This window comes from Amia ocellicauda, chromosome 15 (assembly GCF_036373705.1).
Source record: "Amia ocellicauda isolate fAmiCal2 chromosome 15, fAmiCal2.hap1, whole genome shotgun sequence".
NCBI lineage: Eukaryota > Metazoa > Chordata > Actinopteri > Amiiformes > Amiidae > Amia > Amia ocellicauda.
Window position 1 is genome coordinate 30,299,658 of NC_089864.1, and position 27,768 is coordinate 30,327,425.

Consider the following 27,768-nt stretch of genomic DNA (forward strand, 5'->3'; position numbering starts at 1 on the left):
TTACCAGGTTTCTCTTGGAAGAGCACAGGATTAAGGCAATCTCTCATTTGCTGCTGCACCTGGGTGGGATGTGTCAATTCCACTGTCTCATGTAATGTACAAACAGCTTGAGCTTCACTGTCTCTGGACAAGGCCAATATTCTTTCAGCAAATTTAAATTATATATCTGAGTAACCTTCCCTAACTCTGGCATAGTTACTTAATACGTAAGGGGTGTTGTTATGACCTCATACGGGCCCTGTAATTTTGCCAACAATTTGCTCTCTTGTATTCTGAACATCAAGAGCACCTTATGCCCTGCTTGGAAAGTCCTTGATCTTGCCTTATATTCAATACCAGACTTTTTGGTTTATTTGAGTATTCTTTGGCTCTTGAGTCGGTGCTGTCATCTTCTCCAGCTGTTCTCTCAAAACATAAGCCACCACAATTATACTCTCAAGTTTTGATTCTTCCCAGGACTCCTTACCTGTCGACCATAAAGCAGTTCAATGAAAGAAGCCTGCATCGGGATGAGGTTAAACAGAAGGTATGGCATCCATCTGTCCTACTTGTTCCATTGTTGCAGACAAAATTGTGAAGCATACTTTATAGAGTTTGATTAAAACGTTCAACCAGACCATTTGTTTGGAGATGTGTAGTCTTTATACCATTTACCTCTGGCAACTGATATAAATGTTTCAGTAATGTAGACATTAGTAGGTAGAAATGTGTGCCAATTGGATGCTCTTCGATCCAATCCAATGGCCCTACACGATGTACGATGGAGAACACAGAGAAAAGAGTGGCTGTTGAGATGGATGCAAATATGCCGTCTTCATCAAGCAAGAAGAAAGAAAACAAAGCGAGGCGGAAACTCAACATGGAAGACGTACACGTGGCCGATCCAGCGTCCCCTACACAAACGGATAAACCAACACAGTTCTCTCAATCACAAGCACTTGTGCTGAAAGAGGTAGTAGGGGAGCTGCTTTCGGGAGTTGGTCTTGCTGCGGACATTAAAGCTCAGCGCTCGGACATTGATACTGTGATGACTTGGCTTTCTTCTTCAATGCAGTGAATAATGGAGGGGACACAGGATTCAAACACCAAGAACTTTTATTGAGCACAGTTACTTTCCAGCTGGGGCGACCGTCTTTCTCCCAACTGCACTACTACACAACTGTACACAACTCTAACTCTACTACCCTGAACCGCCCGCGCGGGAACTGGAGTCCTCCCGTGACTGACTCCTCCAATCATGGCGCCTCCTGTGCTCCTGCGCAGGGCTGATCCTTAACACTGCTATAACACAAGCATGCGCACCACACGAACACACACAGCACGCACAATACAAACCGCCCCACCCCCCAATACAGACAGTTCACACACACAGCCCCCCGTGTCTACCATTAACAGTCAATTTGCCATGGTCGCTACATTGCCCCCCACCCGCCCCCTTTAATAGTCCCTCGCTCCAAGGGGACCGACTAAGCCCTCGAAGCGACCCGGCACTTGGACGCCGGGGTCTGGCAGCGAATCAAAGACCCACACTGCTTACTGTCTCTGTCCGGGAGGGCTGTACTGGGGGCCTGGGAAAGCGGACGGCGCATAAGGGCTGTACTCACCACCCTCCTCCGGGCCTGATCAGTGTTCATCTGGATTGGCCCCCTCCAGGATCCAGGCTGCCAGGAGCAATAACCCCCTTCCAATCCGCAGCGTCGGGGCCCCACTGTTCTCCGTATCCTTGTGGTCTGCACATCGGCACCCTGCTGCTTCCGCCGCCGTCACCACAGTGGATCGCATCCTCGGGCACCTCTTGCATTGTGCCGGGGCAGACCTTCCGTGTAGAATACCTTCGCCCGCCGCAAGTCGACCACAATCTGCCGGTAGGTTGATGCTTTTGATCGGCTACCACCCATCCGCTGCGATGTCACCAGCTGCTCCTGGCACTGCGGCACCGTCTTGGCGTCTTCCGACAGAGTCTCGTCATCGCAGCCCGGTTGCTGCGAGTGCCCCTGAGGCTGCTCCCCTGCTTGGGTGTCCTCATCATCGACAGGGAGCTGCAGCTGGGCCGTGTATGGCAGTGCCATCTCCCGCAGAGCTCCGGAGTCCGTCCCATCCACACTCTCAACAAGATGGCCGCGCTTCTGCTCATCATCCTCCGGCGTCGCTTCAATGACGTCGTGCCGCTCTTCATCGCTGATGCTTTCCGTCTCCCCAGGACCCATCGGCTCAGCGGAAGCCTCTCCAGGCGGAACTTCACTATCACAGCCTGGCTGTTGCAGGTGCCCTAGGTGCTGCTCTCCTGGCTGAGTTTCCTTTTCTTCAGTGGGCAGCTCTAGCTGGGCTGCGCACTCTGGCGCTACACGGCTACTCTCAGTTCAAAGTCTCTCTTGAACCTCCTCCAGTTTTGCTCATCCGCTCCATGCCACCTCTCTGGGCGTCGCTTGCTGGCTCAGCCACGGTTTGTCGTGGAAGCTCCTTACTGCTATCCCGGGGGTTCTGGGCCTCCCTCGCAGGCGCGGTAGCTGCCTTTCTCGGGTGCTCGTCACCACCACACCGTGGCTTCTAGGCCTCTCTTACAGGTTAGTCAACACCGGTCCACGGTCCCTGGAGCTCAGTCTCTGGCTCGTCACCGCTGGTCCGTGGTCCCTGGAACTCTCTCATCAGCTCGTCACCATCGCTCTGCGGTCCCTGGAGCTCACTCTCCGGGTCATCATCTTCCTCTAACTGGGGTTCATCGCTGACGCCCTTTCCAAACTGTGCCCGGACCAGCCTTGCAATCTGATCTGCGCTCGCCGAGGGGAAGGCCAATAAGGTGGCTCTCCAGAGCTCCCCGAAGAACTCAGTGTTGGATTGTCTGGTCTTCTGGTAGAGCCCGCTGAACCTCAGCCTGCAATGCCCCAATTTGTCCTTGGGGATTCCCCTCTCCTCGCTGCGCGTGGCGAAACCCTCTCGGTCGTTTTTTCAGATTGATGGCCTTGGTGTAGGTCCCATCTCCCTCTTCTTACACCAGTGCAGTGTGACGACTTGGCTTTCTTCTTCAACGCAGCGAATAAAGGAGGGGACACAGGATTCAAACATAATCCTTAATCCTGCAATAATTCAAGCATGCGCACCACACGAACACACACAGCATGCACCTTTAGACCGCGGCCTCTAATTTTTAAACTGCTTCGCTTCACAGAAAGACAGGCCTTCATGAAAGCTTTTTGCCAAGCAAATTCCCGAATCTCACATGGCCAGGATAAACTGCTGCTGTTCCCTGACTTTTCCAAAGCCACTGCTCTTCAAAGGAAATCTTTCTCTCAAGTTCCTACTCTACCCAGCTCGTCTGAAAATCATACATGAGGCAGTGCCTTTCGATCCACCTTTCAGAAACAACGCAGCATACCTATGGAATGACCATGTCTGATCCGTGTTCGCTGTTTTCTTCAATTCAGGCTGTTGCTGCGTTTTATAACCAATGTTTATACAATGACGCTTAGGTTCACAACATTGCCTTACATTTCTATTGTATTTTTTTTTCTTTTTTGTACTATGGTTATCACATTGACCTGTGTTAGCGGAGCATTTGTTTAATTTTATATGATCAGTGCTTGGACATCCACTATCCTGTGGCTGAACTGTGAACTGAGTTACCCGCTACCTGGACCATGGTCATTAAACTCTCATTCACAACTGCTTGTTACGTCACATCGTGGATCCTCAACTCATTCCCTGACATGCAGTAATCTTACTTTTATTATTATTATTATTATTATTACTATTATTTTCATTACTTTTCTGGGCTGCAGCCAGCTGGCGGTGTTGGTGTGGCATAGTATTGCCATGAGGTTTGTGTATTTGTTTGCGTGCATGCAGCTCTGTATACATGGTTTCCTTGATACTGCTTATCAACAACCCTGATATGGACTGCATTTGGTTACTAATGGCATTTTTCCAGAACCAGCCTGTGATATGGGATATGTGGATATTTCACTTGCTGGTTGCATTCAGCACTTTGTGATGTCATTTTATTAATATTTTTATTTTTTTATTTATTTTCCTCAGAATGCTGTACTGTTTCCCTGAAGGTCCAGTTCTCCAGTTCTATTATTCTATCCTTACTATCCACAGTAATATTATGTCAAACTCCCCAGGTAATTTCTGAGATTATAATTTACTTTTTAAATTTTTGTACAGGCAAGTGTGTTAGCTATTCCATCTTGGTTACTTTCCAACCCAAGTTACCGTCATTGAATTTGGGGCAGGTTTTACGAGGTCTTAACCTCGGCTAACTGCCATGTTGGGTTATTTTGTTTGGGAGTTCTTGTTTTGTTGTGGTTTCGTGTGGGTGGGGGGGTGGTGGCAAATGGGGTGCGAGGGGAAGACGGAGCTCAATTAATCAGTCAAAGCTTTATCATATTGTTTTGACAGGCCTCTTTCTGCATATTCCATTCAATTTTCAACTCTGTGTGCATTATAGTTGTGTCTCATATAGTGGTACTGCCTCCTGGATATCCTGTTTGCCTGGTATTTGCCAGTATTTTTTGTTTTGATCCTAATGACTGATATTACGATTTTAAATTGGAATGTGCATGGGTTAAACTCTCCTACCAAACATGCTAGTTGTCTGGATTTCTTTCGTAGGAAGCATGTAGCATTTGGTTCTAAAAGATGGCAGAGTATCTTATCTGAAGACAGTTATCGCTGGTAAAAGAATTGTTTTTGTGTCAGTCTATGCCCCTGCTATATTTGATTCAGAATTTTTTGTCACTTTAACCAAACTTTTGTTGGATATGTCTGACTTTAGCATAATTATAGGGGCGGACATGAATGCAGTTATGAACTCTGCCATTGACCGCTCGACTCTCACAACCTCAAGCCTCTCTGGCTCTAAATCGTTTTGTATCTGATTGACCTGTTTTGTGCGTTTAATCCTGCTGCCAAAGAGTTTACTTTTTATTCAGCCAGACACAAATCTTATTCTAGGATAGATTACATTTTTGTTTGTAAAGCTTTGTTTTCAGAGGTCCACAGCATCGGGATCTTTCCACATATGATTTCTGATCACTTGTACGTGGTGAGTAAATTTATTCTAGCTGACACCCCAGCTGGCACCACTAGGTGGCGCTTCAACACTACATTATTGCAGAACGAGGACTTCATTTGAATCTAAATTGGATGAGTTTCTTACTTTCAATAATGGTTCTGTGGATGACCCTCTCATTCTGTGGGATGTGATCAAAGGATTTATCAAAGATACCTCAACATTATTTGCTTCTAATTTGAACATATCTAAACTTAGTCAAATCAAACAACTTGAGACCAAATTAGCATTGCTGGAGCATAATCAACAGACTTAATTCTCTGTTTCCACTGCTCGACAACTTGATGCTGTTAGAGGTGAACTACATGTCTTGCTCAGAGAGAAGACAGAGTTCTTGATTCATAGAGCTAGGCAGAACTATTATTTCAATGGTTCTAAACCCAGCCATCTGTTAGCGCTCAGACTTCACAGCAATGAGCGCTTTTCGGACATATTATCTATTAAATCTATGCAGGGTTCTTTATTGTCTGATCCTCTACATATTAATTAATAAGTTATATAGCTCTGATGTGGTTTTCGGTAAAGCGAAGTACATACAGTTCCTTCAGGACCTTAGACTTCCACGTCTATCCCCTAAAGCAACTGCTGTACTTGGGGTCCCCATCTCCCTTGATGAACTAAAGGAGGTATTACAAAGTATGAAAAAAGGCAAGTCTCCTGGATTTGATGGTATTCCCCTAAATTGTTTTTATATTTCTGGAATAAATTGGGACCTCTCTGTCATGGTCCTCTAGCAATCACCCTCCATCTCCGCTAGAGGCCACTGTTTCCCTGCCTTTTCCTTCACTTCTCCCTGCTCTCATCTGTCACTCAGTCTATTAAAATTCCGGACACCCTTGTGCACTCTCGTTCTATCCCTCGGCTCCCATTCGCCCTGCACCTCCCAAGCCTGGTTTCCTGCTTCCCTTATAATCCCCTCACATCCCTCAGTCGTGGCGAAGTTTTGCCAGTTCCAACTGCAATCCCTAGCCTTGTCCCAGTGCCTATTCTAGCCTTGTTTCCTCAAGGCAGATACAGGGCTCGTTCCCTTGACTTCCTGTCTGTACTTCCCGACCACGACTCCGTCTCGCCTTTGCCTGCTATGTTCACCCGATTGCCTGACCATCGCCTGTTACTACGACCACGTCTTCACCTAGCCCTGTATTGTCCTGATCAACCAGCACCCGACCCACGCCTGTTCGACCACGCACTGCATTTGGGTCCCCTGTTTCCGTGCTCCCAGAGGTAGACGTGACACTCTCCTATTGGAAATGATTCAGACGGCTATTGATAAAGGTTTTTTCAGTAGAGATGTCAATTCGGCTATTATATCCTTACTGTTAAAAAAGGACAAAGACCCCACTAATTGTGCAAGCTACCATCCCTTATCTTTATTAAATTCTGATGTCAAATTATTTGCCAAAGTGTTGGCACATCGTATTGAGGTTTTTATGGGTAATCTTGTTCATCATGACCAAACAGGCTTTATCAAGACTTGACTAGCATCTGACAATGTCCGCCGTCTCCTTCATATTATTCATGCAGCTACAGATATTAATTCCCCATGTTTCGGTTCTTTCATTGGATGCTAAGAAGGCTTTTGATTGTTTGGAATGGGAGTATCTTTAGTTTTGGATTTTATGGGTCTGGGCTCAGATTTTATTGGTATGACTAAAGTGTTGTATGCCAACCCCTTGGCAATGGTAATTACTCTCCCCAATTCACTGTTTTCAGAGGTATCCGTCAGGGTTGTCCACTCTCCCCACTTCTGTTTGCTTTGTCTCTTGAGCCACTTGCTCAGGCTGTTCATCAATCTACAGCTTTTATGCATATTACTGTCAATAATACTCAACATAATTTCTCTGTATGCTGATGATGTGTTGTTGTTTGTTGAAAATGCTCCTCAATCCATTCTAGTTCAATATCTGGCTTTAAACAATCTGATGAGGAACTCCACCTTGCCTTCTATCATACCTGTGGTTAAACATCTGAAGTATCTTGGTGTAAACATTTTCCCCTCCCTTTATTCTATCACATCATACAACTTCAATAACATTTTTAAGCATATTGAGGCTGATTTGAAAAGGTGGTCACATCTTCATAACTCACTCCATGCCTGTATTTCCATTGTAAAAATGAATGTGCTTCCTCGCATTAACTTTTTAAGTTCAATCATTCCCCTTTCACCTTTCAAAAGTTTAATCTCTGCTTTTTTATGGAAAGGTAAACATCCCCGAATTAAGCTTCTAACTCTTCAGCGTGAGAAATCTGTAGGAGGTTTGTCTTTGCCTAACTTTAAGTATTACTTTTGGTCTTTTGTGTTGCAACCTAATCTACTTGGTTGGATCCCAATGCTCTGGTATCTTAGCTACCCATCAAAGAGAACCTAGTATTCCCACATCGACTTCAAGATCTGATTCACTCTGCAGTCCCTCTTAAACATTGTAAATTGCACTTTGGACCTATTATTTCTTACCAAATTACAATATGGTATGCTGTCGAAAGAGACATACTAAACTTAAACCCAAATGGCATGCTCATTCTCCCATCTTTCATAACTATGCACTTCTTTCTGGTGGCCGCCCTTTTTCATTTCCTCAGTGGTGTAACAAGGGTGTCTTTATTTTAGCTGATGTTTTTAAAGATGGTTACCTTTGCACATTCCAAGATTTGAAACTGCAGTATAATTTGCCAGGTACTTCTTACTTCTTTTATCTTCGTTTGCGCTCTGCAGTACGTGCCTATGGGGTGCCTATGCATTCATTATATACAGTTTTTGATAAGAAGGGGAACACAAAGGGTATGGTTTCCATATTCACTTTTTTTGGAAGCTTCCTACAAACCATTAGCAATTTATACTATGTGGAATAGAGACCTGTCTATTGTTGATGATTGAATATCTTGGGATCGCACCCCTATGTGTGAACTTTGCCCCCAGGGTGCCGTCTGTACCTTTTTGCACATGCTGTGGGAGTGCCCTGCTGTGGGTGTGTTCTGGAATCAGGTCTCCTCAACCTTGTCTGATATTCTTAATAAGAAGATTCCTTGTACACCTAGAGCTTTATTACTCAATGACAATACTTCTCTATAGGTTTGTCATTGCATCAAAAACAGATCTGGCTGACTGGACTTACAGCAGCTAAACGAATGCTGGCACTCCGGTGGCAGCCTCCGTACTCTCTTCCCTGGCCGCATTGGATTCGTAATTTTCTTGATATTATTAATCTTGAGCTTTCTACTGTGCATATCCATGGGGCCATGGTAGGTACTTTGAAGGCTTGGAGGACTGCAGCGGATGTTGTCAAAGCACTTATCTGATTTATCTGCTTTGCATTGAACTACTGTATGGAATTGTCTTTATTTATTTATATATATATATATCATATTTTTATTTATTATTATTATTATTATTTTATTTTGTGTTACTTGATGGATCCTTCTTGGGGGTGGGGCGGAGGGGATTGCCACTAGGGGTAGGAGGGGGAATTTAAAATGGGGGAGGCTTTACTGTTTCACTTTGGTGCTGCTCTGTTGTCTGTTCCTCCAATAAAAACATTTGTTCACAAAAAAAGTATAAAGTTTTGGCCAGTAGAAGCAGTTTGCTATTCTTGCCAATGTTTAATTTTGCATCTGTCTCAGACCCGTTCACACTTGAGATTTGGGCCGGCCTAACTCATATGTGAACGGGGTCATAGATTTAGGCCGTCCCTGGGCCGGGTCAAAACTAGTCCCGCTTTTTGACCCGGCCTAAATCTTTCAACCCGGCCTAATGCCGGCCTAAATGTGAATGTGAACGCGCCGGGCCCTGGGCCAGGTGGAAAGCATCAGCGTGTGATGCAACTCAAGCCCCGCCCCCAGAGACTGCGTGTCTGAGTCAGAGAGACACGGAATAAACACAGAATAAACACAGGCACCGAAACAGCTGCACTGCTGCGGGACACAGTATTGTCTCTATATTGTTTGAATGTCATATCGATCTATAGCCTTAAATGTACAGATACATTTCGCTAGCTCATATCTTTATATATATTATAAAAGTCTAGGCTAAGTAATGAGTTATAATGATGTAAACAGTTCAAACTACTCGGTCGATTAAATAAAAGTGTATAGCTGGTAAACTTGCAATTGTTTGTTCTTGTACTAAGTATGATTGAAGTCTGGAATTTAACAGCATGCATTTTACATGTGGAAATTGCATTGTGAAATTGTGAACAGGACCAGGTAACTTTATTAAGTATCCACATTTTGCATTAAAACGATATAAATTTAACCGAAGCAGGTTTCCATTCAAAACAGTGAATTTTAATACGAGACCAGCTATTTACTATGCAATCCAAAATGCGATTATATTGAGCTGAGCAGTACAATCACAAATGCCAGCGTTAAAGGTAATAACTGGGACGATGCAGAAATTAAAGCTGTTTACAATGTGGATGGAAGATAAACTTAAAACAGAAACCACAGGAAGTGTCCAGCACTGCTGTCTGAGGATATCACTATAGATGCATCACAGAGGCTGCTTTCCATGCATACGATTGCATACTAATGCATACGATTTCTTGTGATTTAATGCAGATGTCCTAATAAAGGTGCTTTGCTTTCGGGTGAATTGTATAACAGCACTTTTTAACTTGCAGAACCGAAGATAGACATTTGAAAAGGGAAATATATGAATTCGATTCCCCATTGAACCAGCACATTTTTAATTATTTTAGAAAGCTTCGGCTGCAAAGGGTTAAGATTACTTTCAAATAAAATATAGAACCGAACAATAGCCAATCGATATTAATAAGTTGTGATTATACATACGTCGCATACACCTGTAAGCAGACCTAATGTCATGCGTCACTGGTTTGTTTGAGCAAATTTCCTGGCATGCATTTCGTTTAGGCCGCCTTTTCGCCCGCATATGTGAACGCACTTAGGCCTCCTAAAACCGCAAGTGTGAACGGGGTGTCTGAAAAAATTTGAGGCGGCCCAGGGCCGGCCTAATAAGTGTAAACGGGGTCTTATACAGAATACCATCCTTTTCCCAAACGTTTTAGTATGTTTTAGTATGAGTATGTCTTTAGTGCCGATTCTGACACAGTTGCAACTTTAATTAAGCAATTCTACAGTTTGTTTTTTTCTTGCTATTTAGATAAAAATAAGCTTACTAGTTTATCAGCTAAATGTGGATGCCTGGTATTCAAATGCTGCAATTTGAAGGGCTTCATTGACTTATTTGCTAATGTATCTGTACAAACCATGCACTGTGTTTTTTGATTATTGACAGGGCATACAAAATCAAAACCAAATAAAAAAAAAAAAACTTTCTGTTCTTGCATTGAAGTCTCTTTGTTAGCTGGACAACTATTCTTTGTGCTGTCAAATTCAATTATGTTATTCTTCAGTCTCCTGTGAATAATGAATCCAACACCACTTGTGTGACCATTTTTTGTCATGATAAAATTAAATGTTCACTCTCAGTTCAATAAGTAATTTTCCATTTCTTCTAATTTCATAAGTCCTATGAAGTCCCATTTAATTTTTCCAAGTTGTGCATAGCCAGTGTCAAAAAAACTATGGCAGCCTGTCTGTACCTGGTGCTTGTTAGCACCCACTGCTCTCGTGACCGCTGCCTTGGTCAGTGGCAATCACACTGACTGGTTCTGAGGGCCTTTTATTTTGTTACATCATCATGGGGGTTTGTTAGCCATAACTCACCACTTTGGCCACTGGTTGGTGAGTATCTCTTTAGATAGATGTGTTAATCAGGTGTTTTACATCTCTTTAATGTAGTTGTATTTCATCCAACCAGTTACTTTCGCCACACCAAGGTAGAGTTTATTGAAGTCAGTTTCTCACTTGAAATTGTTGATGAGAAACAGCAAAGCTGATTGGTATCAATAAAGGCTACCTCAGCAGAAATGTGTCTCAGCTTCTCTTTAAATAAGCATACAGCCACTAGATATCAATTAATATTGATAGATATAAACTGAGCTTGTATTTATTTATTTTTGGTACATTACCAACCAAGCATTTTGGAGGACTCGCATCAAAATTAGGTCGGTATTACACCATCCACACTTCAGATTAACCGCATTACCTGATACAATGTCATTTAGTCCCTGACTGTAAAATACACCCTGAGGTTATCTCCAGTGTGGTATATATATCTCCACAATATGGTATTAAAAGATTCTGTAGCCACTGGGTTTGAGTTTGGCTCCCAAACAACTTTTCTCACAGCCCATAGTGGTAATAGTATCTTGTACCATCTTCCTGGAAAGGTAGACTGTTACGGTAGCCTTGAACTTCTTGATGATGGATGCAATAGAATATGTGATGTTAATATTTCCAAGTGATAATCTAATATAAATGTTTATATTCTATATTCTCTAGTATTTCATCATTTAAAATTGATTGCCCCTGACTAAGGCAGGATAAATATTTAATAGTTTTTTTATGTTTATTCTTTATAATCTAATTCTACATTTTCAAGTTAAAACAATGAAACAGATGTTGATTTTGTCAAACGCTTAATGAAGTTGTGCAAGAAAATATATATTTTGTAAAGTTTTCAAATTTGATTTCCATATTGTTCCAAACATTTTTTTTTTCTCAAAATATATATAAGATCAATATATATATATATATATATATACACACTCACCTAAAGGATTATTAGGAACACCTGTTCAATTTCTCATTAATGCAATTATCTAACCAACCAATCACATGGCTGTTGCTTCAATGCATTTAGGGGTGTGGTCCTGGTCAAGACAATCTCCTGAACTCCAAACTGAATGTCTGAATGGGAAAGAAAGGTGATTTAAGCAATTTTGAGCGTGGCATGGTTGTTGGTGCCAGACGGGCCGGTCTGAGTATTTCACAATCTGCTCAGTTACTGGGATTTTCACGCACAACCATTTCTAGGGTTTACAAAGAATGGTGTGCAAAGGGAAAAACATCCAGTATGCGGCAGTCCTGTGGGCGAAAATGCCTTGTTGATGCTAGAGGTCAGAGGAGAATGGGCCGACTGATTCAAGCTGATAGAGGAGCAACTTTGACTGAAATAACCACTCGTTACAACCGAGGTATACAGCAAAGCATTTGTGAAGCCACCAACACGTACAACCTTGAGGCGGATGGGCTACAACAGCAGAAGACCCCACCGGGTACCACTCATCTCCACTACAAATAGGAAAAAGAGGCTACAATTTGCACAAGCTCACCAAAATTGGACAGTTGAAGACTGGAAAAATGTTGCCTGGTCTGATGAGTCTCGATTTCTGTTGAGACATTCAGATGGTAGAGTCAGAATTTGGCGTAAACAGAATGAGAACATGGATCCATCATGCCTTGTTACCACTGTGCAGGCTGGTGGTGGTGGTGTAATGGTGTGGGGGATGTTTTCTTGGCACACTTTAGGCCCCTTAGTGCCAATTGGGCATCGTTTAAATGCCACGGCCTACCTGAGCATTGTTTCTGACCATGTCCATCCCTTTATGACCACCATGTACCCATCCTTTGATGGCTACTTCCAGCAGGATAATGCACCATGTCACAAAGGTCGAATCATTTGAAATTGGTTTCTTGAACATGACAATGAGTTCACTGTACTAAACTGGCCCCCACAGTCACCAGATCTCAACCCAATAGAGCATCTTTGGGATGTGGTGGAACGGGAGCTTCGTGCCCTGGATGTGCATCCCACAAATCTCCATCAACTGCAAGATGCTATCCTATCAATATGGGCCAACATTTCTAAAGAATGCTTTCAGCACCTTGTTGAATCAATGCCACGTAGAATTAAGGCAGTTCTGAAGGCGAAAGGGGGTCAAACACAGTATTAGTATGGTGTTCCTAATAATCCTTTAGGTGAGTGTATATAATCCATGTTTTTGTTGATTGTTTTTTCATTATTCATTGCATTTCCCCAAAACATCAAATGAATTGAATACACCATTACTGCAGGACCATGGGTTATTTTCCAGGACTAGCTAGTTATTATTATAATTAATTTATTTATCTAGGTGTAGAATGTAGTTGCTTCTTTCTTTCCCTTTGACAAACTTTGGGCTGCTTATATTTTGGTATTAGCAAGCAACAATATTTCCAGAACTCTCTTTTTATCCTTCGAAGTCTGAACATGACCAGCAAATGTATAGTACTGTGCAAAAGTTTTAGGCAGGTGTGAAGAAATGCTGTAAAGTAAGAATGCTTTCAAAAATAGATATGTTAATAGATTATATTTATCAATTAACTAAATGCAAAGTGAGTGAACAGAAGAAAAATCTACATCAAATCAATATTTGGTGTGACCAACCTTTGCCTTCAAAACAGCACCAATTCTTCTTGATACACTTGCACACAGTTTTTGAACAAACTCGGCTGGTAGCTTGGCCCAAACATCTTGGAGAACTAACCACAGTTCTTTTGTGGATTTAGGCAGCCTCAGTTGCTTCTCTCTCTTCATGTAATCCCAGACAGACTCGATGATGTTGAGATCAGGGCTCTGTGGGGGCCATACCATCACTTCCAGGACTCTTTGTTCTTCTTTATGCTGAAAATAGTTCTTAATGACTTTCGCTGTATGTTTGGGGTCATTGTCATGCTGCAGAATAAATTCGGGGCCAATCAGATTCCTTCCTGATGGTATTGCATGATGGATAAGTATCTGCCTGTACTTCTCAGCATTGAGGAGACCATTCATTCTGACCAAATCCCCATCTCCATTTGCAGAAATGCAGCACCAAACTTGCAAGAAACCTCCACCATGTTTCACTGTTGCCTGCAGACACTCATTCGTGTATCACTCTCCAGCCCTTCGGCGAACAAACTGCCTTCTGCTACAGCCAAATATTTCAAATTTTGACTCATCAGTCCAGAGCCATTTTTCTGCACCCCAGTTCCTGTGTTTTCATGCATAGTTGAGTCGCTTGGCCTTGTTGCCACGTCAGAGGTATGGCTTTTTGGCCGCAAGTCTTCCATGAAGGCCACTTCTGACCAGACTTCTCTGGGCAGTAGATGGATGTACCAGGGTCCCACTGTTTTCTGCCAATTCTGAGCTGATGGCACTGCTGGACATGTTCCGATTGCAAAGGGAAGTAAGCATGATGTGTCTTTCATCTGCTGCAGTAAGTTTCCTTGGCCGACCACTGCGTCTACGGTCCTCAACGTTGCCCATTTCTTTGTGCTTCTTGAAAAGAGGTTGGACAGCACACCTGGAAACCCCTGTCTGTCTTGAAATTTCTGCCTGGAAGAGACCTTGCTGATGCAGTATAACGACCTTGTGTCTTGTTGCTGTGTTCAGTCTTGCCATGGTGTACGACTTTTGACAGTAAACTGTCTTCAGCAACCTCACCTTGTTAGCTGAGTTTGGATTTTCCTCACCCAGTTTTATTCCTCCTACAAAGCTGATTCTGTTTCAGTTAATGATTGTGTTTCAACCTACATATTGAATTGGTGATCATTATCACCTGTTTGGTATAATTGTTTAATCATACACCTGACTATATGCCTACAAAATCCCTGACTTTGTGCAAGTGTACCTAGAAGGCAAAGGGTGGTCACACCAAAACCCTGGTTTAATTAGCATTGAGGATTCCTCACTGATTCAGGACTTTCCCCACTCTAATTAGTAATTTCTCACTGCTCCACTTTATGTCATATACAGTAGTCTCATCCTACCTGTAAAAGAGCTTGATAATTCTTTAGTATGAAAGTAAACATTGGGATTAAATAGAACATTGACTGAAGTGCCATCACATTTATTCAGCTTTGTCTACATATTTGTGCAGTTTCAATTTTTACTGTGTGTGTATATATATATATATATATATATATATATATATATATATATATATATATATATATATATATATATATATAATTAATCTATGTCTTCTTCGGATGCAGACAGGAAAAGAGAAACTTAATTGGAAAGACAGGATGCCTGGATACATCATCAACTTCACCTCAATATTACTCATGGTGGGTCAAAGTTATTTTTACTTGGTATTACATCAATACATTTTCAGTTAATTCCCTGAAATATAATACATCTGTACATGTGTATTACCCCAAGTGGGAGGTTTGATCCCCTACTAAAGCTCAGCCATAATTTTTCACTTAGCACTTAAGTGCAGTATGTTAAGTGCAGTCTTTGTTTATTTACAGAGCGGATTTGAAGAAACACATTTGTTTTTTGTCAGTAGATATAAAATATAGAAATATTTGCATTACAGATTTGATTCCCTGATTTGAAAATAATACCAAAATAAATATTATTAATGGTAAGGGTGATAACTCATATAACATTTAACTCATATAAGTATGAAAAACAGTGTTTGAATTATTGGTATATCATAAAGCTTTGTATCAGTTTATTTCTCCCAACTTCCCACCTTTCTAGTTTACTTATAGTGATAGTGATGATGTTACATTTAAAATGTTGTGTTTCTGATTGTATGTTTTTTTTTCTTCTCTCCTGCAGTTTGGTGTGACTTTCTCGGCAGTGTTTGGTGTGATAATCTACAGAATAACCACCTCAGCTGTTATGGCAATGAGCCCAGATCCGCACACAAAATCTAATGTTCGTGTCACTGTGACTTCTACTGCAGTTATCATCAACCTTGTTGTCATCCTCATTCTGGATGAGATCTATGGTGCTGTAGCCACCTGGCTGACAGAAATTGGTAAATTCTGCTTTATGAGAACCTTGATTACCTTCCAAAACCTGAGGTCTGGTTGAGAATGCAAAAAAATAAATACAAGCAAAATAATGTTAGTACTAATAAAGGAATATAAATGAACATTGGTTAATTAGTTAGAAATATGTTTAATAAATACTATTCAGTTGACCTTTGATTTCATATTTAACAATGACAGAAAAAAAAATCATTAAAACATCACATTTTAAACAGTGCCATTCATTATATTTTTTTAAGTCTTCTTTGCACAGTTATATTGAATGTTTAATATTTATTATTGTGGATTATTTTACTTAATATAAAATAATATAATTGTTATATAATGTAATAAAGTAGTGTAATCTAAGATTTTTTTTTAAATCCATAGATACTGAGAATAACATAATATGATTAATTTGAGTTATGTATTTCCAACAGTACTTAAAGAAATTAGGGAAATTATTTATAGGCCGCTATCTAAAATATTCCTTAGAACAAGGATGTGCCAACTGACTGGAAGACGGCAAATGTCATACCTATTGTCACGGTCTCACAAGGACCACAGGGCATGGGAACTAGGCGACCCAGGTACAGTGCTAGTAGAGGTGGCTGACAGGACAAAAGGGCTAGTCAAGGACGTAGTTGAGATCACAGGCAATGGTCGGGAACAAGAAGGCTGAGCGAGAGACAGGACTGGGAGAGAGAGAGAGAGACAGGACTGGGAGTGAGAGAGACAGAGAGACAAGGAGCTTGGAAGAATAAAGGAGCACAAGGAGCACAAGGAGCACAAGGAGCACAAGGAGCACAAGGAGCACAAGGAGCACAAGGCTTAGTGAAGCATGTAGTACTGACGACACTTCGCCCCGAGTGAGGGCAGTGAGGGGTTTAAGAAGGGGAGCAGAAACTGGGAAGGCAGGTGCAGGGCCAATGGGAGCAGAGGTAAGGAACAAGTGTGCACATGGGTGAGAAGAATGTTAATGGAATGATTGATAGATGAAAGCAGTGAGGGGAGAAATAAAAGGCAGGGGAACAGTGGGGATAGAGGGTCAGGGCTAGGGAACCCTGACAGTACTCGGCGTAGCCGAACTGGGCCGGAGACGACGGGGACAGTCACGGTGCCGAGGAGCAGGCGCCGAGGGAGTGGCAGAACGGAAGTCGGGAGGTCTGGGAGGTGGCCACAGGACAAGGATCGGGTCGGGAGGTCTGGGAGGTGACCACAGGACAGAGGCAGGGTCCAGATCAGGCGGAGGTGCTGGAGGCTCGGAGGGCTGAGCCGAGGAGGCCTCAGGAGGCGGAGCCACATCAGGCGGAGCCAAGGAAGGCGGAGCCACATGAGACAGAGCCGAGGAAGCCTCAAGAGGCGGAGCTGTGGAAAGCAGAGCCTCAAGAGGTGGAGTCCTGGAAGCCTCAAGAGGCGGAGCTGTGGAAGGCTGGGGCCTCAAGAGGCAGAGTCCTGGAAGCCACAAGAGGCGGAGCCATGGTAGGCGGAGCCTCAGGAGGTGGAGTCCTGGAAGCCTCAAGAGGCGGAGAAGTGGAAGGCAAAACCTCAAGAGGTGGAGTCCTGGAAGCCTCAGAAGGCGGAGCCATGGAAGCCATGAAAGGCGGAGCAGCGGAGACCTCAGAGGGCGGAGGCGTGGAAGGCGGAGCAGCAGGAACTGTGGAAGGTTCAGAGGGCGGATCTGTGGTAGGCTACAGGATAAGCGAGGCTGGCGTGGGTGCTGGTTCGCAGACCGTGGGAGGCATAAGCACTGGCTTGACGGTGGCGACCGGGACCAGAACTAGGACCTCAGGCTGGACGGCGGTGGCCGGGACCGGAACTGGAACCTCGGGCTGGACGGCGTTGGCCGGGACCGGAACTGGAACCTCGGGCTAGACGGTGGCGGCCGGGACCGGAACTGGAACCTCAGGCTGGGCGGCGGCAGCCGGGCACTCGCCGGCTCTTGCGCCATATGCGGAATATAGGAACAGTAGACGCCTGGCAAATAGCACAGCTAACGCAGGGCAACTACAGCTCTTACGGTGTGAATAAATTAACTATGTACACAGCCGGGCACTGGCAACAGAATCAAGGCACAGTCCAAGGAACTGTGCCTGTTGAGTTGGCATCAGGCGTCTCTTCTCTCAATTGACCCGAAGGCCCAATTCGAAGAGACAGCCGATAATCAGGTTTGTATGGCTCTGAACCTGCTCCCTGGAGTGAGAACAGACCAGCCAGTCATCTAGATAATTGAGGATGCGGACCCCCTGGCAATGCAAGGGGGCTAACACGACATCGATGTACTTGGAGAAAGTGCAAGGAGCTAGTGACAGGCCGAAGGGGAGAACAGCAAACTCGAATGCTCAGCCTTTGAAGGTGAATCGGAGAAACTCCCTTGATAGCCTGGGACATGGTGCGCAGGTTGAGCATCTTTAAGCAACACCTTGAGGTGGCGGTTCAGTCACGGCAGTGGGTGCAGCAGCGGGCGCAGCAGGAGAAGCCGGTGAGGGGAGCACGGCCATCTCCGAGGCTGCATGTCTGGAGGAGGAGACAAAGGGGCTCAGAGAGAGGCGGAGATCCAAGGCTCCGGAGCCCCTGTTGTCACTCGCCGGAGTGGGGGATTGCTGGACGTGGCAGCAGTTGCGGTGGTGTCCTGCAATGGATCGGGCTTCGTGAACCAAGAAGCGTGCAGCAGGGGCACCGGTCAGTGTTTGCACCAGGGGGCACACAACAACTGGGACGCCACCGTGACAAGCAGAGCACCTAGTGGAACTGGCCACTGTAAGTCTCCACCCAGCAGTGCTAGTGGACATGAGGGCACTGCAACACCAAACAACACGCAACCTTGCTGTTGTTGCCGGACAAAACGCTGTGTATCCAGACACCGGAGTGTGGAATACAAGCGCCCCGTAGGCCCAAAGGCTTAACCACACCATGTCTGCTGGGGTTTCCGGGGACAATGTGTGACTCAGGGTCCAAAGCCCAAGGAGGCCGAGGGTAGTAGGCCACCAGCCAAAGCGGGACAAGGAGAAGCAGAGCTCAATCCCAGCAAGCTGAGAGACCAAGATCTACTACAGCCGCAGTTGTGGGCTGTAGTGTGGGTGTAAGCCAGCGGAGGAGCCCCTCAAGCGGGTGAGATCTATTATGACACACCGAGGCTTAGGCCTGGCAGCCGTGCCTTGGATGCTAAGTCTGCTAAGTAAATAAAAAATAATACGGCAAAAAGTGTTGTTTGCAGTTACATATCTGTAATAAGAGTAATAAGTTAAGGGAGTCAAGTTATGCCATTTAAAAGGCATATCTACTAGCACAGATATAATAACAATAATCATAATAATAATAATAATAATAATAATAATAATAATAATAATAAATATTATTATTTTTGCACATGGAAACGTTTTCTTATGGTAACGTAATGCTTGTCTGAATATAATGTTGTCTATACACATTTAGGTCTTCTTAATATCTCCGAAGAGAAAAGTGTCTTATTATGCTGTCTCCAATCGTGTAAAGAATAAAATAGCCACAAAAGTCCTTTCCTCTTTGTTTTTAAAACGAAACACAAATCAAACTCACAATTGCTCTGCTCTTCCCACAACAGGGGATGGACTTCCAAAAACAGCCTGGTTAAACAAAAAGCTCTAGGACAGCACAGTACTGACGCTTAAGCCAGTGGAACCGAGGCATTAGTTACTGACGTTTAGTGACCAGGTCACTAGTTTTCAATGTTCTAAGGCTTTGAAAGCTAGTAAACTAATGCATATTGCCTCTTCATAGACATATGTATATTAGTTGTTGTTAGTTAGTTTGTTTAGAAGGGATTTATAACTTGTTTTTATCTTCTACAGAGATTCCTAAAACAGAGAAAGATTTTGAAGAGCGTCTTATAATAAAGGCATTCCTCCTGAAGTTTATGAACTCCTACGCCCCTATTTTCTATGTTGCTTTTTTCAAAGGAAGGTAGGCTAAAATATTTTTTTAACTGTGACAAGAATACATATGTAAATAGAGCACTCTGGATATGCTGTGTACAGTTACCTAATTTGTTAGCAGACAGATCAGACAGATTACATATAGTTTCCTGTCTTACATGAGAAAATATGAATCAATGTTAGAATGCATTCATATTATATGCATTCCACTTCAGTTTAAGCATGCGCAAGGAAAGCAGGGCACAATGTCTTATTGTTTATGTCTAAAACACCAAAGAAAAGTACTGTACTATTATTAAGAAAAACTGCTGGATAGTACTTCACATTTTAATTTAATTTTAGTGGCATGTGTACCGTGGAACAGCCTTCCCTGGAAGGAAAGCAATAGAGGGCATGATATTACTATTATATCATGATATAGCCTACTAAAAATTAACATAGTCCTTAAAAATTATTTTATACATTTCTGCTCTCTTTCTCTCTCTCTCTCTCTCTCTCTATATATATATATATATATATATATATTATTTTTTATTTCTTGGCACACCGAACAGCCATAACATGACCACTGACAGGTAAAGTGAATAACACTGATAATCTCGTTATCATGGCACCTGTAAGTGGGTGGGATATATTAGGTAGCAAGTGAACATTTTGTCCTCAAAGGTGCCTGAAAAATGGGTGAGCATAAGGATATGAGCGACTTTGACAAAGGCTGAATTGTGATGGCTAGACGACTGGGTCAGAGCATCTCCAAAACTGCAGCTCTTGTGGGGTGTTCCCAGTCTGCAGTGGTCAGTACCTATCAAAAGTGGTCCAAGGAAGGAAAAGCGGTGAACCAGCGACAGGGTCATGGGCGGCCAAGGCTCATTGATGCACGTGGGGAGTGAAGGCTGGCCCGTGTAGTCCGATCCAACAGACGAGCTACTGTAGCTCAAATTGCTGATAAAGTTAATGCTGGTTCTGATAGAAAGGTGTCAGAACACACAGTGCATCGCAGTTTGTTGCGTATGGGGCTGCGTAGTCACAGACCAGTCATGGTGCCCATGCTGACCCTTGTCCACTGCTGAAAGCGCCTACAATGGGCACGTGGGCATCAGAACTGGACCACGGATCAATGGAAGAAGGTGGCCTGGTCTGATGAATCATGAGTTCAAGGTGTTGACTTGGCCTCCAAATTCCCCAGATCTCAATCCAATCGAGCATCTGTGGGATGTGCTGGCCAAACAAGTCCGATCCATGGAGGCCCCACCTCACAACTTACAGGACTTAAAGGATCTGCTGCTAACGTCTTGGTGCCAGATACCACAGCACACCTTCAGAGGTCTAGTGGAGTCCATGCCTCGACGGGTCAGGGCTGTTTTGGCGGCAAAAGGGGGACCTACACAATATTAGGCAGGTGGACATAATGTTATGGCTGATCGGTGTATATATATATATTGGGTGCAATTTGCCAATGGAGGATTTCTACCCGCCTTTGGTTGTTATATTTTATCCCCGGTGAGGATTAAACCTGCCTTCCCTCCCAAACTCTCCTTTCACATCACACAATATACCTTTTTTTGCAACGCCCCAACAAGTCTTTAGAGATGTCAGTCATTTGTTAATGACCAATAGTTTTTTCAAAACTAGGCATACACCTTCACCATACACATCATCATTTATATACGATCAAATTGTAATGTTGCCAGAGCAGAAGGGAACTAAAATTATGGAATAATGAAATAGGCCTAGCCTAGTGTGATTTGCGAGTTTGTGAGTGCAAGTCAGACACTATTTTTTTTTTTTTTTTTTTAACGGTTTCCCACTGGTATATTTGCTGCCTGGCCAAACAAATGTGTGAACGTTTAGAAAAAGTAAAAAAAAAACTGACTGACTTTTTCACAAATTGCATTCTCAAAACTCACAAATATATACGCATATATACATAAGAACATAAGAAGAACTTAAAAAAGTTTACATATAAGAAAAGGCCATTCGACCCATCGTGCTCGTTTGGTGTCCATTAATAAACAAGGATCCTATCCAGTCTGTTTTTGAATGTTCGCAAATTGTCAGCTTCAATCAAATCACTAGGGACTTAGATTAAATTTCTCTATTGGAGTTTAAGTAAATGTTCTTACTAAACTATTAATGTGTATGTGTCCTCTATACCTATATTCTGAGGCTCTCAATAGATTCAGTGGTTGGAGTTGGGTTAATACTCCTTGACAAGTTCTGTTGCTACTTTCTGATTACGTTTCTGGCTACATTTAAAATCAAAACATATTGATAATTTAATAATTGTTGACAAAGTGCTAAAATGTTTGTTTTCAACTTCCAAATAGGTGTCCAATGATTGATAAATAAATAATTGATTGCTAAATGATTGTACCCTAATTGAAGTAGCTGTTTAGTAGGATAATGATTTTGCATAACATTGCATGAATGACTGCCTGACACATAATTTATTATTATATTTATGATTAACAATCAAATTATTAATGACTTAGAAACTAATTGCTATGAATAAAGGTGCCATCAGTTGTCTTCTTATGAATGACTTGTTTGTCATTGAGTCAGTGTTGCTGAGGCAAAGTAGGCCCTTCATTACCAAACACCAAGTAACTAAATTAGGATACAATTCTGAGTCATTAGCAAACTGTTAGTTAAACATTAAACCGTTGGTTACTTTAAAACTAACCTTCATCTGGGTGATCACAGGGATATGTGAATATTTGATCTGTTAACTGGTTGCATATGTCAGATTTATCGTATGGTGTGGCTGCTGTATTTTGTAGTTTATTTTGATACACTTAAAATTAAGGTATTTGGTATCTTATTTTAAAATACATTTTGATGTATCTTTGCCCATCCCTGCATACACATACACACACAAGGTATAATATTTCCTAATTTTGGACATGAAATCAATGAAAGCTTTTGAGAGCCCCAATGTGTATTTTTGTGTTAATGAAGATTAAACTCAAGCAGGGAAACATTCAAAAATTAAACAGCAGTGATGAGGCAATTTACTGTAATGTAAACAGCTGTGTTTCACAAGAGTAAAAACAGTGTGTAGCATCAAAGTGCATGTGAAATAACCAAACCAATAAGATGTTGTTGTTCCGATTAAGAAAGCATTGGCTTCTGTCTTGTTTTCCAGATTTGTAGGTCGACCAGGAGACTATGTTTACATTTTTGATAACTACCGAATGGAGGAGGTAAGCTGTGACTGAAAAGGAAGCATGCTGTTGTTTCTGCCCATTAAGCCAAACTAATTTACAATAAAACCTCTGTTCCAACCCCCCTTTTTTTTACTTGCCAGTGTGCCCCGGGAGGCTGTCTAATGGAGCTCTGTATTCAGCTTAGCATCATAATGTTGGGCAAGCAGCTAATTCAAAACAATTTGTTCGAAATTGGCATTCCGTAAGTATTTCTTATCCTTTTGCTAGAAAAGTGGTGATGAGGATTTGTATTTTTATCCCCACATACTGTGACAAAGTAATACGGTGTTTTAATATTTTTACATGGATTAATGTAAGAATCACAGCATTGAAACCTTTGTCCCTTTAAAAATAATAATAATTGCACTGATATTGATTAAATGCGATTTCAGCATAGACCATGAGTTTATGTTACAGATTCAGTACATTTATTTTGTTGACAGAAGTTAATCTTCCTGCTCAAATGGGGATCTGTAATTGCAGGGTAGTACTTTGCATAGTTGCTACCTCTGGGGATTGTTTTATTTGTTATTTAATGAAGGGAAAATTACTTTTTGTAAAGATTTTTTTAATGCTTTTTTAGATACTATTTTGTTGTTATTTTAGGAGTCAATTGGGTTTTTTCTCTGTGGCTTTTGAGTAAGAAATTAATTGTATTGCTCTACATACAATGTGTGGTTCCCTTTTGTTGATCGAATGCCACCTAAAAAATAATTGCATTAATTCTCTTGCAAAACTACACCTCTCACAATGAATTATATAAACCACCAGTAATTGTCCCCCAGGCACAACTCTGACAGCTGTACCACACCTATGAATTCCAGGTGTTTCTGTGTACTATTACACTGTAAAAACATTCCTCAGACATTAATTAATAACTAACATAAAATGCAAATTATTTGCAGGGTGGTATTTAAGAAATAAAAGTCACATAATCAGTAAATAATCATGTCTTAATTAGGATGTTTTACTACAAGCCACTCAACCTGCATGCTATGGAAGTGTGAACTTCCAAAAAAAAAAAAAAAAAGATCTCTCTCACTTTAGCTTAACAAAAGGACTCTGTAGGATCTGCACATGTGGTTGGACAAAAAGTAAAAAGTTGAACTAAAAAGGTTTTAGCATTAGCAGGTCCACAAAACTTAGATTTTTTGGTTTGTTTTAAATGCAACTGTATTTGGTAAAACTGAAGTGTTTTTACAGTGAATGCATTAAGGAGACAGAGTGCCTGAAATATAGTATATGTGAATCTGTGTCTTTTACATATGTCATAAAAGGCAATAATTACATTTTCTTTATGGGTTCTCTATAAAAACATATTAATGGATTATTAAGGGATATGTTCTTGAAGATCGAAGATTGTAGACAAATTAAGGAGGATTCATGTCCATAAGAAAGAATGGGTATAACCCTAGATGCGTTCCAACACACCAAAATAAAAACAATACCGATCCAAATGTCTTTCATTTTAAACGACTAATAATTTATTACAACAATATTTTTTTAACCATTACTGTATGACCTCCGTGATTGAACCTAACCTTTTTTAGTGTTTTCTAAACACTTTTTGCTTAACTAATCTCTAAAGCATTAAAATTACGTTATGTAAAAATCAAGACATACAAATTACAATGAATTAACTATATACAGGGTGGCCTAGCACAGCAACAGCACCTGTGTGGCTACATGAACAGCCCTGGAGTCTCTGCTCTACAGGACAGTATATACAAGAGCAGGAGTAGTTCCCTTGGGGGCTCAACTGGAGAGCACAGTCCGGTGGAAGGGAAAGCACGCCATAGGACACAAATAGTTTGTCCGAGCGCTGACAGGCCTTCATGTGGTTCATGCCCTCACATGGCATAACAGGTACAGTCAACTCTTCTCCTGTGAAGAGAAGGGAGGATGGAAAGTCATCAACTCTACCGGCCTGATTACATGGAAGGAGCGCAGGGTTAACCCTGCACCCATCCCTTGCAAAACATACATAAGAGATGTAATTTCCATGAGAAATGTGGTCAGCTGATTGCAGTGGCTTAAATGGGGCCTTGCAACATGCTTCAAGCACTAGATCAAGGCACCATGCAGGCAGGGAAAGGGCGCAAGGAGGCCGAAGCCTGCACACTCCCCCACCACGGAGACGGCCAACAGGGATACCTGGAGGGTGGACAGAGACTTGCCCTCGTCCAGTAGCTCTTGCAGGAACTACAAAATGACGCCAATGGGGCAGGTGACCTGGCCTTTGTCCTGGCACCACATCTGGAATGTCTGTAGGAATACTGCAACCTTGTGGAGAGAGCGCTCACTGAATAGTGAATAGTGGCTACTACTGCCTCCAACAGACCACAGGGCGCTAAGCAGTCCTGCTCAAGTGCCAGACCCAGAGCTGGAGCAGGCCTAGGTTGTGCCTTGAGCCTGAGACAGCAGATCTACCCATAGGGTAAGCTGCCAGGGCTCTCTGGTCAGCCACCTGGGAGCAATATATGGCAATATATGCTACCCAAACAATATATGTGCTTTTTCATTATTATTTCATTATAAGGGAAAAAGACAGAAAGCAAAATAATCTTTACTTACAACTGGAGGTTTCCAAGGCGAAACGGCAAATGCCTGTATGCACATGTCATTACAGTGAGGGAAAAAGTATTTGATCCCCTGCTGATTTTGTACGTTTGCCCACTGACAAAGAAATGATCAGTCTATAATTTTAATGGTAGGTGTATTTTAACAGTGAGAGACAGAATAACAACAACAAAATCCAGAAAAACGCATTTCAAAAAAGTTATAAATTGATTGGCATGTTAATGAGTGAAATAAGTATTTGACCCCTTCAAGTTAGTACTTGGTGGCAAAACCCTTGTTGGCAATCACAGAGGTCAGACATTTCTTGTAGTTGGCCACCAGGTTTGCACACATCTCAGGAGGGATTTTGTCTCACTCCTCTTTGCAGATCCTCTCCAAGTCATTAAGGTTTCGAGGCTGACGTTTGGCAACTCGAACCTTCAGCTCCCTCCACAGATTTTCTATGGGATTAAGGTCTGGAGACTGGCTAGGCCACTCCAGGACCTTAATGTGCTTCTTCTTGAGCCACTCCTTTGTTGCCTTGGCTGTGTGTTTTGGGTCATTGTCATGCTGGAATACCCATCCACGACCCATTTTCAATGCCCTGGCTGAGGGAAGGAGGTTCTCACCCAAGATTTGACGGTACATGGCCCCGTCCATCGTCCCTTTGAAGTGGTGCAGTTGTCCTGTCCCCTTAGCAGAAAAACACCCCCAAAGCATAATGTTTCCACCTCCATGTTTGATGGTGGGGATGGTGTTCTTGGGATCATAGGCAGCATTCCTCCTCCTCCAAACACGGCGAGTTGAGTTGATGCCAAAGAGCTCGATTTTGGTCTCATCTGACCACAACACTTTCACCCAGTTCTCCTCTGAATCATTCAGATGTTCATTGGCAAACTTCAGACAGGCCTGTACATGTGCTTTCTTGAGCAGGGGGACCTTGTGGGCGCTGCAGGATTTCAGTCCTTCACGGCGTAGTGTGTTACCAATTGTTTTCTTGGTGACCATGGTCCCAGTTGCCTTGAGATCATTAACAAGATCCTCCCGTGTAGTTCTGGGCTGATTCCTCACCGTTCTCATGATCATTGAAACTCCACGAGGTGAGATCTTGCATGAAGCCCCAGACCGAGGGAGACTGACAGTAATTGTGTGTTTCTTCCATTTGCGAATAATCGCACCAGCTGTTGTCACCTTCTCACCAAGCTGCTTGGCGATGGTCTTGTAGCCCATTACAGCCTTGTGCAGGTCTACAATCTTGTCTCTGACATCCTTGGACAGCTCTTTGGTCTTGGCCATGCTGGAGAGTTTAGAATCTGATTGATTTTATACAGGTAACGAGCTGAGATTAGGAGCACTCCCTTTAAGAGAGAGCTCCTAATCTCAGCTCGTTACCTGTATAAAAGACACCTGGGAGCCAGAAATCTTGATGATTGATAGGGGATCAAATACTTATTTCCCTCATTAACATGCAAATCAATTTATAACTTTTTTGAAATGTGTTTTTCTGGATTTTTTTGTTGTTATTCTGTCTCTCACTGTTAAAATACACCTACTATTAAAATTATAGACTGATCATTTCTTTGTCAGTGGGCAAACATACAAAATCAGCAGGGGATCAAATACTTTTTTCCCTCACTGTATATAGAAACAGGAAGCTGGAAGGGGCTGATTGAGTGACACACACATCGGCAGCTTGGATAGAAATGTTTCGATGAGGTTTCTATAGAAACTAGCTAAACCCCTCCCCCATTGAGCAATACTTTCGACTTGAAAGATAAAGGTATATTTTACATACACTTCACAGTTGCATGGCCCACTTGATCTTACAGTGGATTGATCTTAAAGTGAATGTTCAACAACGTATATAATAAGACCACATATAAACAAATGTAGAACAAAAAATAAAGTGTAGAAAAATATTAAATGCACAACTTAATGACAAGTGAACACAGTATGAGGTCTAACTAGTGCATTTTACAGTCTGAACATTACTGCCCTTGTTTTAAATTCTACACTTTTGACAATATACTTTAGCATTTTGTTTGCCTTTTTTAATGCTTTCTCACATTGTTTGGATGAGGAAAGTGTTGAGTCCACATAAACTCCTAGGTCTTTCTCATGCATTACTACTTTTAGTTCTATTCCTCCCATAGTGTAATTATAGTGGACATTTGTATTACCTGCATGTAATACCTTTGCACTTGTCCACATTGAATTTCATCTGCCAGGTGTCGGCCCACAACTGAATATTATCCAAGTCCCTTTGAATAACCTGAGCTGCCAAGATTGTATCTGCTGAACCACCTATTTTAGTATCATGTGGAAATTCAAAGTCCAGATCAATAATATAGATTAGAAAAAGCAC

General features: G+C 42.3%; 1 protein-coding gene across 1 annotated transcript in view; it reads left to right on the forward strand.

Annotated features, from left to right (window-relative positions):
- The window catches only part of LOC136772014 (anoctamin-2-like), a 203,339-nt gene that overhangs the window by 104,051 nt on the left and 71,520 nt on the right, over nt 1-27,768 (forward strand). Inside the window, exons 16-20 of the mRNA XM_066724657.1 lie at nt 14,954-15,028; nt 15,531-15,732; nt 19,555-19,666; nt 22,784-22,841; nt 22,946-23,046. Of these exons, the coding sequence (XP_066580754.1) occupies nt 14,954-15,028; nt 15,531-15,732; nt 19,555-19,666; nt 22,784-22,841; nt 22,946-23,046 (548 nt within the window). The remainder of the gene's footprint in view (nt 1-14,953; nt 15,029-15,530; nt 15,733-19,554; nt 19,667-22,783; nt 22,842-22,945; nt 23,047-27,768) is intronic.